The sequence below is a fragment of the Sipha flava genome, unplaced genomic scaffold (genome assembly GCF_003268045.1).
Source record: "Sipha flava isolate LNK unplaced genomic scaffold, YSA_version1 88_pilon_pilon, whole genome shotgun sequence".
Taxonomy (NCBI): domain Eukaryota; kingdom Metazoa; phylum Arthropoda; class Insecta; order Hemiptera; family Aphididae; genus Sipha; species Sipha flava.
Window position 1 is genome coordinate 482,904 of NW_020273630.1, and position 13,150 is coordinate 496,053.

Sequence of the window (13,150 nt, forward strand, 5' to 3'; positions counted from 1 at the left end):
AACTTTTAGAAATAATTTTGATAGTTCAACAATTAAAATATTAAATATAAACGTAGTACATTTAACGGAAAGTAGTAATGAAGTTGTTATGGAGAGGAAATAATAGGGAATATAATTTTATTTGTTAGGGATGTTAAAGCAAGTAGGAGAGGGTTTAATATCGATTTAATTTCTTCAATGTATTTGTTGACGATGTAAAACTGTCGATCGACTGATGATATCTTGGTTGTAGTTTTTTACACGTGTTGATTTTTGATTTGAGTAGGAGATGGAAGCATTGCTTTGTAGCACAGATTGTACGGCAGGTGTTGGAGTGAAGTGTTTTTTTGATTGATTTGATTTTTCCGGATTTATCTTGAGTATAATAATTACAGTATAATAATTATTATTTAATAACTCACATTTTTTTAAAAACTTGATTTATTACAATTTTTCAATACACATTATTACTTTCGTCAAAAATAAAAATAAAAATTTTGCAACATTTGAAGATAGTCAATAAAAAAATTATAGCTCCCCAACTCTCTAGTTAATGATACCGTATCTATAATAACAATGGATTTAAGATAATATATAATGACAGAAACAGATAGTGCATTTAGCTACATAATATTTTTTGTTTTTACTTCTGATGCGTACTCACATCATAACTGGAATATAAAAATAAGTAATTGGTCGTTTTTCTGTAATATTTCTGTTTATTATTTTTAAAAAGTACAGTAACTAACTGCTTTTTATTTTCAGATGAAGAGTTTAAGCTGAACTCTCTTAGCTACCTGAAGGATCCCCCTCAGATTTATTTTTTCTTTAAGTTTTCCACACTCCAAAATCTCATGATTTTTTTAATTTACAATATTTGCAAAATTTTACATGTCTCGTATACTCTTTTTTTAACATTTGGTTTCTTTGTTATATATTGTTCCGGAGTTCTTACACTCATTCGTGTAATGTACCATTTTATCACATCGAAAACATTTAATTGCACTTATATCAAAATTACTTTTATTACCGAATTTATTATTTTTTCTCTCAAAATTATTTTTAAAATTATTTATTGTTGACGCGTACGTTAATTCATGATACGTTTTTTCTATGCGCTACGCGAAATCCTTTATTAATTCTGTATGACTTTGTCTCATTAAACATAATTGTCCTTATAAATATTGCACTGAATGAGATGTACCAAATATGGTTTTTAAATGTGATTTTAATTCCTCCCATGTTGTTATTTTTCTGTACTTAACTGTCTCAAAAGCTTTACCTTTGATTTGCGTAAGCACCGTGGCTTGCATATCAAGTTTAGAAAATTCAGGTATTTTTGAAAGTACAAAATTCCATTTAAAAATGAAAAATGCTAAATAGGTTTCACTTCCGCCTGCGAATTCGGGAATAAATCACAAAGCAGTAATACAATCTAATTGATTAGCCATATTTGTTTCTCTTAATGTTTTATTTAAATCTATTATATCTCGACTCGACTCGCCTCTACTCTCTGAGTTTAACGTGTCGGTTAAAACTGAATCTTGATTCAGATTTTTCTAAAACTGCATTCTTTTCACTTAGAACTTTACTCCTTGAATGCATTTACTGTATAAAACACTCTTAATTCATAACAGATTTGACATAGTATATTTTAATATAAACAATTTACATGTTATTCCTTTGCTAGAGACGGAATAAATGCGACCCTTGAACTGCTCGGCTCTGCTTGGCTGTGTGTTATTGGAAATTCCGTTATCCTTGGACTGCGCTTCGTGAAAACAAGCTTTTCTGGCTTGTGCTGCGTTTCGAGGACGTTGTCCCTTGAACTTGCCTTGCTGACTGGAAACCAAATTGTGAATACAACTTGGCGTTGACTCTTACTGGACGTTGAACTTGGTTTGTCGGTGAGTCGCAATTACTTAATTGTAAAAACAATTGTTTTCATTCGATGAATTGACCCCACACCTGATATCAAATTTATGTAGTGATCACTGTGCAAGACAATGTGATCGGTTACCAGATTTATTATTTAACACAAATAACAGACATTTTTTGCGGCAGACCGGTTGAGAACCACTGATTTAAATGAATTATGTTAGATAACTCAAGAATTCTAAGATAATTCATCAGATAACTAATTTTGTTTATTATCTAGATAAGATAATTAATTATTTATCTAGATAATTTATTTAGATAATACTCAACACTGATCAATGGCGTATTTACGAGGGGGAGGGAGATATGGGGATAGATCCCCCTTGACATTTTTTTTTTATTTATTTAGGTAGTTAAGTTGTCTCATTTTCTGTATTTCTCAAGTATTATATTACTTTTAAGTATGTCTACTTTCTAAATTTTCTAGTCGTGGTTATGGTACCGCTCTGATATACTAATCGCCACTAATATTTGGCGGCATATGCGACTATCGGGCAACAAAAATATATACCTATATTATATTTGGTGTACTGTATTTTGTCTCTGCGAATTATTTTTTCTTGCAAGACTGTTTATAATAAGCCCGATAAGCAGTCGCTAAATAAAATAAATGACTGTAAATACCATGGAATTACCTAGAGTGGGTTTATTTTTAGGAAATTTGTTACAAGATTATTATATCATGGACCATGATTCATGGTAGGTCGTCTTTCTGAATATTGACTTTCTGCCGTATTAACTATTGTTGAAGTCTTGAAAACTATTTTTTGTGTCTTGTTAGTTTTAACTTTTAAGTATGAAGTTTTAAAACTATATGAGTGATATAAAAAAAGTAAATTGATTTATAAAAAAATTGAATGCTAGTTCTTCTGTGCTTACTAATCTGTGGGTTCTAGATACTAAGTATAACTTTCCTATACTTGAAAGTAATAAAAAACGTGGACTGAAATTCCAACATAAGTGGCTTCATGAATTTAAATGGCCTTGTTATTCAGAAATCAAAAGTGGTGCTTTCTGTAAATACTGGGTTTTATTTGCTAAGAGTGGTGGTGTTGGTAATCAATCTTTAGGAAACTTAGTAACTGAACCGTTTACAAATTGGAAAAAAGTTAAAAAGGTTCTAATTATTTTGTAATTTGTAATCATTTATTTTTCTAACAATTGATAAAATGCTTTCCAGGTTTTTCGATATCATATGAACTGTAAATAAACCTAACCCCGGTTTTGTTGTTGGTAGCTTGTTCATGTCGGGCGTGCAGACACATTTCCACTTTAGGAGTTTATACGTACTAGTGATAGGCATATCAGGTTAATCTGGATTATTCAATTCATTTATGCTTTTCAATGACTCGTTTTTATATTCACATGCATTAAATTAAGGTTATGAAATAAAGATAAGTTCATTGGGTATTCAGTGACGATATCGTTGTATGTCATAGAGGTTTAAAATAAACTCAACAATTTATAATAACTTGTTTTGGTAACTAACAATATCAATTGTAAAAACTGTTGAAATCAAGAGATAAATACTCTGTAATTCATAAAACGTAATACTAATTTGTTGTTAAACTTTAATTAAAATAAAATAAGATAATTTACTATACTAGAAATTTAAAATAACTATAATGTAAATAAAAAGCAAATCTATTAATCCGGATGAAAATTTGATTCAAACCCGGATACTTGGGAAAATTTAGATGTTCCGAATTAATGCCCATTCCTAACATGTACAGATGGACATTGATTTCGAGACATGATATTTTCGACCCTTGTACACTCAATGGTATTGCTTAATATAATTTCTGTTTTCGATAAATTTATAATGAAAAACGTAAACACACCGCATTTTTCCGGTGAGAGTTTTTTTCAAATTTGCCCGTTTTTCTGGAACACACTCTACACAATACATGTAGAGCACGGATAAGATTGAAGAAACGCGCGATTAAATCATCAGCACGGCGAGTGTAACGTCCGGAAACACTGGGGCGGATTGACGGCTGCTGGTGTTGCTGCTGTACGTCGAACGCGGTCAGCAAATTTCGTCGCGGCGGATTAAAAATGAGGAAAAAAAATATATAAATAAATACAACGATCGCAATCCGTCGGATTTCTGCACGCCGCGGCGGCGGACAAATCGTAAAGTACGCGGGGTGCAGTCGGCACGAGACCGGTCGGTCGGACGGTCCGACGGTCGGTGGTCGGCGCAGCGGCCGGTTCCGCGACGCAGTCGGCCGGGTCGCATTACCAATTGGTTCCGGTATCGTTTTCGACGAAAAACCGATAAATCATAACCGTCGGCTGACACGTCTGCGCGACAGAAGCCGCGATCGTTTCCATTTTCATTCTTCCGTTGTCACCACCACACGATGTCATCGTTTCCCGGTGCATTACCGCGGTTTTCACCGTTTCCGAGAACCGAGCGCGCGGCTCACATACGACCGTAATGTGTATCGCACGACCTTCGTCAAACGCGTCCACGCAGCCGTGCAGCGTTCACGTCTGACCACCGAATTTACGTGACGAGATCATTTTCTAATCGAATCATTTTCCATCCGTCCGTATTGTTACACGGATTTAACGTTCGACTCGTACATTGCGCGTTATCCAGAGTTATCCGGTTCAAGGTATAGACGAGCTAGGCACCTGCCTAGAGCGGTACTATAGTAGGGGCGTCATTTTCAACATTAACTCGTACATTTTTTCTAATTCTATCGGTGTTTTATAAGAAAAATAATTTAATTAATTCATTCGAGAAAACCACTTATCTATATAGTAAAATAATATTGTCTAAAGTTATTATATTACTCTATATTACGGCCTACGCAGGGTGTTTTCAATTATTCCAAAAATATAAATAACCGCGCAATTACTTCCGCGATTTTCGATAGAATATAGGGGGAGGGGCTAAGTTAAAATAAGAGCAATTTTTTTTAGAGGCGGCAAAATTTGATTTTGCCTAGTGCACTATTTTTGCTTAGGTCGGCCCTGGTGTTATCGACACGGCATTTCTACCCAATCCCGACAAAATTGCATCGGTATTGCGTGACGCGAGCACGGCGCACTACACAGTAAATAATTATCTTCGATTATTTTAATATTGTATACTTATAATTATAAGTATACAATATACATCCAATTTAAAACAGCTCCGAAACGTCCTATCAACATTTCAACGAGATGTTAATGAACGTTAGATTTTATAATGTTATAAGGATGTCACAAATCTATAATAAAATAACAATTAAAAAATGACATCCTCAAAAAATTATATTAACATTGCAATGTGATGTTCCGTATGAAACCAAAAACATACATCTCAGAGATGTTAGGCAACATTAAATGTTTAGTGGGATCCTTTTTTCGCGTTGTACGCGTGCACGTGCAGGACGGTTAATTTTGACTTGTGCTCGCGTCAGAGCCGGATCGGTTAGGTACTGTGGCGAAACAAGGGTACGGCGAAATGTGCCTACGCAAGGGGCACAAAATTGTATAAAAGTCGTATTCTTATTCCACTTTTTTAACGAAATTTTCCGTCATACTTATTGAAATGTTTAGATTTTATTTAATTGTATACACGTGTGAATTCATTGATGAAATTATGAAAAAAGCACATATGAAGTTCATAGAAGGAATTTCACATGAAGAAATTATCGATAAATTTACCAGAAATTTACCGGATATTATTTTTTTTATTTATTTGATTTATTAATATAAACGCCGTAAGGTTTGAGTACAGTGTAATAATTAAGACATAGGTATGATTTCAAAACTAAAAATTTAAGTTATTCTCACTTAAGAATACTAAATATTTACAAATAATTAACAATACAACTAAAAATAATAAATTATTATAAACTATGTATGTTTTTTTATTACCAATATTGAGTGAAAATCTTTTTTGCACTATTTCTCATTTTTCATTTTAGACAAGTAGAAAAGGGACACCATAATATCGATCCATATTCTAATAAAGGACGAGCTAAAGTACTAGTAATAACAACTTGTAAGTATACATTTTATTTTTAATAAAAATTAGTAACATTAAAGGTTAAAAATAATATCATCAAATTACATTTTTAATTGATAAAAAGGTATATTTTCTAAGCTTTCCAGAAGCGCTAGTGAGTCTTTCTACGTTACTGGGTAGGTAACATAAGTTTTCTTGTCAATTTTAGAGAAGAGGAACAATAGTTTACATTTATATTTTACTAAATTTAATAACTTATTGTAGTACATATTATGTGTACTGTAGTAAGTTATTAATTATTAAATGTTTTTGATGATTTTAAGTATCACCTTTATTCGATGAAGATGTCTTGTGGAACCATGTCCTTGTAGTTTCATCAGATATAACAAATCTAAAAAGAGTTAAAAAATAAATACTTGCTTACTTACTTCGATTATACATGTATAGTTAATTCGAAAACTTTTATATTTTTATAAACGTAATTTATAAATACAATTTATTTTATTGATGGACAAACAATAAATAATAAGACGATAAAATGAAATGTTTTTGGCAGCGGCGAAAGATGTTACCAATACTGCTCTAACAAATAAGAATTGATATTTAAACATTGGTGGTAGGATAATTGTTATAAAGAGTGAATGAAGATATGTGGTAGATATAAATATCTAGATAATAGATTAATCGATATCCACATCGCAATTGTTATTATTTTCATTTACTTTACTTTTTCATCATTGTAATTATTGACATAGTTTTGCTATAACGATTTAAATAAATTAAAATATGTCATCGCACCTTATCTACGAAATACAAACCAACTGATGAAAGCCAATAAAAAATAGTTTTCTTTTTCGGTCCGTGTAGTTCGGCTTATCGGTGCAACGAATGTAACACAATGGCAATGCGAGGAGAAGAAAGACATCCAAGAAAATTATTTCGGTCGTTCGTAGCATTCATGTACATTCTCTCGATTAAGATAAATGGTTTTAGATTCTGTTGTTAATTTTTTTATTAATAATGGAGGGTGTACTTGGTTAGTTTTTAAAAAAAGTTGTCCGCTTTCAGACAATCCGATCGGTCGAATCTTTGTTCGAGTACGCGAACATTTATCATTTATTCCAAAGTCAACATGCACAATAAAATATATGAAAATACAATAACCGCGGCCGGTTTGCATCGAGTCGGGCGAACCGAAACGAATCGTCAACGTCCAGTCTCCGTACACGTAATAATGTATTTATTATAATACGCAACGTAGGTACTTTTTTTTTTCTTTTTTACGATCGAATATGAATATCGTACGGAACATTCGTGTTAGCACCGATATAACTAGATGGACGAAAAGCGAACGCTACTTTTATTCGTCGTTCCGATATCGAATTAAAAAACGCGAACACACACACATATACACTTGATGTTTTATTAAAATATTATTCGAAATCTTATTATTCAAAATACGATTCAACCGCTGAGGCGCCACGCGAAAAGTCGGAATCGTACCTCACCTTGTATTTCAATACACGGTTAAAATAGTATGTTTATAATAAATGTGTTGTAGTAACCAACAAGTCGCGATTACTTTTACGTCGACCATTTAGAGCAAATGTTATTCTATAAAAAGGGTTTTGATTTGATCTCAATCGCAAATTTCCCTCTTCTGTAGGAGCCGATATGAGAATACAACATAATTTTACGGCCTTGTGTTTTTGATTTTAGTGAGATAATTAACACCATCATATATTATAATATAATATGTAAACTGTACATAATTAGGCGTGAATAGAAAACGAATTAAATTCAATAAAATTTAAACGAGTAAAAGTGATTGCATTTAGTGGGCGTCTGTCTGAGGTGAATCATTGTTTTATGGACATTAATAAAATATAAATAATACTCAGTTTTACATAATAAAAAATAATTAGCACTAGCGGTACAAGAATTTCCAGGTAAATGTTTCCGGTGAATATTATCTCAGGAAATGTGTTACCTAAGATTAATAAGTCCGTCATTGTTTCATTTTAACATTTCAACAAAAACCATTTGTTCTCACATTATTATACGTACAATCAGTTATTGTAATTCTTTAATCGTGCATTTTTCACAACGTTTTAATCCGTGTTCTATATTAGTATATTTTATTGTTTTTACAAACATTTTACTTTTAATATTTATAAACAATAATAAAACCAAAATAAAAAAAAAACTGTTATAAATGTGAAGTATGTGAAATGGTTAGAAAATAACAAGTTGAGATATTTTTATCCTTCTCATTATTATACCGAAACACTAATTAATACAGGTTTTTTTTTTTTTTTTTTAAGAAGAACTTTCATTTTATTTTTGCACCATATTAACGTTAAATCCTGAATCAGTGCAACATGAACAGTAAATTTGCTGTATTATAAATATCGTTTGAAAGTTATGCAATTAATTCTGTCTATTGTGTTCATAGTTTCTTCGCATTGTTCTTTGTTACTATTATTAATTAAATTATACATACAATCTGTATCTATGACAAAATAAGAATACTAGCTAAAAGTTACAAGACATATTAGTTTTAGTAGATTATTATACGTTTAAAGTTTATTGTTTAAGAAATATTTATTATTATAAATTAGGATTTTGAGCATGTGCAAGAGATTATTTAGGACTAGTATTTTAATTTTAATAAAATGGGTCAAATACCTAGATATTTTACTGCGGAAGTGTAGGGAATCGGGACATTGAAAATGTTCAGACTTTTCTTCATTTACAGTGTAATATTGTACATTTATAAGTGGCGGAGTCTGAACGAGTCACAACAAAACACTACGATGTGAGATGGACGATATGCAATGTTAATGTAAGTTTGGGGTTTGTTCTTATAACTTATACCATCCGATTAACAATGATACTATTTGGCGGAAATTGTTAGTTATAAGTTACAAACTGATTTAAGAATTCAAAAAGTCGATTGATTGTTGTCAATAATGAATTAACCTAATCCGACCTAAATGATAATAGTAATGATTATTCTAAAGGATTTAAATTATTAAATATTAAACCAATATTAAACCATGACAAATCAAAACAGTTTATTTAATTCCAGTTTTAATAATTTGCAATCAAGCACTGTTGTACAACGATAAATAATATATTATTCGACAATAGTAAACGAAAATGTAAAAAGTAAAAATATCTTTTAAATATCGTATTCAAAGACAAAACATTATAAAAGTATAATAACAATTTATCTACGTGTCTATCTCCTATCCCATATTGATTATGACTGAATTTTTTGTTGCTACCTTATTAAATACTTAAAAAAGTACATACAGTTGAATGAGGATTATTTTTAAAGGAGGAAAAATAAGATAAAGTGCACAATTTTTTCTAGATATTCAATATTATTTAACTAATATAATAGCTATTATATAACTAATTTCCTGTTCAACTTATTAAGATTAAATATTATTATAAAATAATGTTCCTTTGAATAAAATCGTTAATCTGTGTACTTCTCTAACTGGATACTTGGATTTAGAGATTTGTCGGTAATATGAAGATATATTTTATATTTTCAACATAAACGTACTGCGCAACCCGACCCGCAGCAGTGTCATGGATTAATGTTATTACGCCTATAGCTGCGCGTCGAAAATGAAATGCTACTAGACGTTTTTAACGGTTATTATTTTAACGTTCGTACAGCACACGTCTATCGATTTACAGCTTCAAGTACACAATAATAATGTATATAGTTGTTAAAATATTTTACTCGCATTTCGTTGCTGTTTTTATTGCGTAGTGAATTCTTGCCAGGAAGCAGGTTAATAGGTAACGAACACCGGTCATCGTTCAGTTTCTCCCGATGACTATACGTGTATTAATTGTACCATATACCTACGGACGGCACATAAAAATTATGTGTATCACATGTTTTTACTCGTAACAATGGTAACTGTATCGGAATCGTCTGGTGTATACCCCACACCCTATACGTGCACTGTCCACGTCCCCGTATCTTTTTACGTAACATTTTCCGTATATATACAATCGGCGCGCGTCTATGTATAGGTTCGCGTTATTAATGCAATTTTTCTTTTTCGATTTCGAGCGAAACGAGGAATGTATATATAATTGGTCCTTCAGCTATATGTTATTTTCCTATTATTATTGTTACAACAATTAACATTACTGTATTATCAGATTTTTACGATTCCATTTTTCTCCTCGACATTATTAGGAGTTGTAACGAGCACGTTGAAATATTTAATATATATTTATATATATTACATGAAGTGTTCGCATAAATGAACAATATACTACAATCGAGTGTATCGCGGACATCGCAGTAATGTACATATCGCAATAAGTTGTAGAAAACTCATTTTACTCCTGTAGGTTAAATAAATTATATTTTTTACCTTATGTCAAAGCCGCTTGGTCTGAATATTCAGGTTATGAATTAAATTGAATAAACAAACTGTTGCTATTTTATTACTATACATCATAAAAAATGTTAGGCTTTTCTGATACGTATCATACTACGATTAGTCCTCTACCTCTAAGTCACGATAAAATGTTTTGTCTAAGTGGTGACGTTTTTTATTTTTATATAGGAGAGAGGCTGAACATTAGTGGAGGATGCTACTATTGTATTTTAGTTTAAAAACGATAAAAAATTATAACGAGGTTGATCGATAAGTTTAGAACGAGCTGGTTTGATAACAAGCCCAGTAAATAATTGTAGGGCAAATAAAGTTATCACATTTTATGTCGGGTTTAACAAAAAAATTAAAATTATTAGATGAAAAATATATCATAAAAAAATTACGCAAAGGTATTTTAACATTTTGTATGAAAAAAATCATTATATATCGTTATTTTTTAAGCCAGAATAAAATTTTAATTTATAACAATTTTAAAACTACATATATATTCGTAGTGAATTACACTTATTGAACTAAATTTTGGAACTAAAATTGAAAATGACTAATTTGATTCGATATTATCAACGACTATTTATTTTTGAATTCATATAAATTCGAGAAACGTACTCGTATTTTATTTTATTGTTTAATTGTTGTACTTAAAATTTGGCTTTAATTTTTTGGCTTTGTTCCATTCAATTATTTAACGAATAGCCTAACCTATATATTTATCCAGGCGATTGTTTTTTTTATATTCTGATAGTGAAGCAAGATCAGGATGATTCCAAGTCAAGGCAAGGGGGGTCTTCACCCCGGTATCGGTTCACTTCCCCGTCGCCATTTCCCCGTCGAACATTTCCCCGTAAACACTTCCCCGTAAGACATTTCCCCGTCCAATACGATTTCTCGTGCGACATTTCCCCGTCTAATACACTACAATACAATCTTTATATGTATAAAATAACAGGCCTTTTTTATTTACCAATTTTTTGACGACGCTATTTAACTTTTTTCCAATTTTTTTTCACAGAGTTGTTCCAAATACCTTCCTGAGTATCACCACGTCGCCCTATTTTCAAAATTTTGATTTTAAAGGTTTGAAATCGGCAAAAATAAATTTATACATGTAAACTTTTTCATTTTTTGGTGACCTAGGAAATATGTTGATGTGTTTAATAAAGTTAAGTTTAATACATATTTTAACTAGTTAACTAAGCGAAACATGTCGCCCAGTAATTATACTCTGTCGATAGTATTTTGATAGAGTGAAATAAACATGTAATACTATAATCGTACTATGGTATTATACATTGACTATTTTGAGAAAAACATTTTTTGTCGTGCAGTGAAAATTCCATATAAAATGCACTAGTTTAATATGTTGATTTTAATAATTATTGATTGAGATTTATGTAAATTTATGTTAAATTTAATATTAAATAATTTACACTTAAAAAGACATTGCTTCCACAGCGTCTTACAACTAAAAAGAGTTTTTCCGGGCTACGCCGGGTAATATAGCTAATAATATAAACATAATAAAATGTTAATCTCAATAAAAAAATAAAAAAAAAAGTAAAAATAATAAAATTTTGTTTAATTATAATAAAAAAAATAGTAACTTACATTTGTAAATTATGAGCAATTCCAATTAAATATTCATTGAGATTACGTCCATGGTAAGAACTTACAATTTTTTTAATCCGTGTAGTTGTATTGGTATATTTTTTCTTTTTAGCTACCTGTTCTTGTCCTGCTATTAATTGATTGATTTTTATTTCCGTTAACCCTTGTTCTTTTTTTATTATGTCTATTAATTGCCATATTGTTGGATGAGATGCACCTAACAATGACGAAAATGATCTGTGCCAACCTTCAACGGAGTTGTTTGTTTTAGGCAAATCTGCAAGTGTTGCATCGTATTGATTCCACAGTGCTAGACTAAATGTAGGTGGGCGTCGAGTTCTACGCCTATTTGGTCTACCGATCCATGTATCTTCAAAGTAGTCTGTCAATGGAAACAATAGTTCTTCATTTTCTTCAAAAAAACTTTGGGACATTAACTCGTCAAATTTTTCTTCGACGTCAGATATTGGTATAAATGCTAAGGCCATTAACTGTTTTACATTTAAAGCAAAGTCAGCGTTTGAAATATATTTTTCTCGTACTTCAGGAATACACTGTATTTTTCACCATATACATATAAAATGAAAAAACAGCCCCTTATTTGAACGTCCTTGAAAACGTCTGCAATAGCGCCAAATAGCGCTTGTTCAAAATCTACCATAATACTTGCTGGCCGTAAGTTTTTTTCTAAATTTAGAAGTTCTTGTCCAATCTTAGTATAACTATCACGTGTTTTATTTGGCACAAGTGCAAACACTAACGGTAATACTGTATCGTATTTTATTGCATGAATTGTAAGAAGTTGAGTAAAAAAGTTGTGGGGATGACTTAAATGTACCATCAATAAACCAATGACACTGATCGGACATTAATATTTTTAAATTTTCTTCAGTTGAAAACAATAATATTCGATTAACATCATCAGAACCACTATCATAGAGGAGGAAGGGTTTATTGTTTAATGTGAGTGTATACGGCTCAATAATATTTATTTCTGTTAACATTGACGGATTCACGGGAGGTGCATTTTTACAACGCCTTAGTCTTTGGACAGTTTTCTTCATTGTGGATACTGAAGGTAAAGCGCCAGAAATTGCTTGAGATGATATAGTAGATATAGTATTAGCAACTATTTGATGAGGAGTTGAAGTAACTTGACTGGATGCTGTCTCTTTTAACTCGTTAATAATAGTTCTAGTACTTATTTCTGTTATGTTGGGTGTAT

General features: G+C 31.1%; 1 protein-coding gene across 1 annotated transcript; it reads right to left on the bottom strand.

Annotated features, from left to right (window-relative positions):
• Positions 1 to 4,891: 4,891 nt before the first annotated feature.
• LOC112693530 lies at positions 4,892 to 12,484 on the bottom strand. The gene is made up of 2 exons (XM_025568639.1): positions 11,991 to 12,484; positions 4,892 to 4,978 (listed from the first exon to the last, which is right to left on the bottom strand). Exons 1-2 carry the CDS (start codon positions 12,411 to 12,413, stop codon positions 4,892 to 4,894), a joined length of 510 nt encoding a protein of 169 aa, XP_025424424.1. The 5' UTR covers positions 12,414 to 12,484.
• Positions 12,485 to 13,150: the final 666 nt, after the last annotated feature.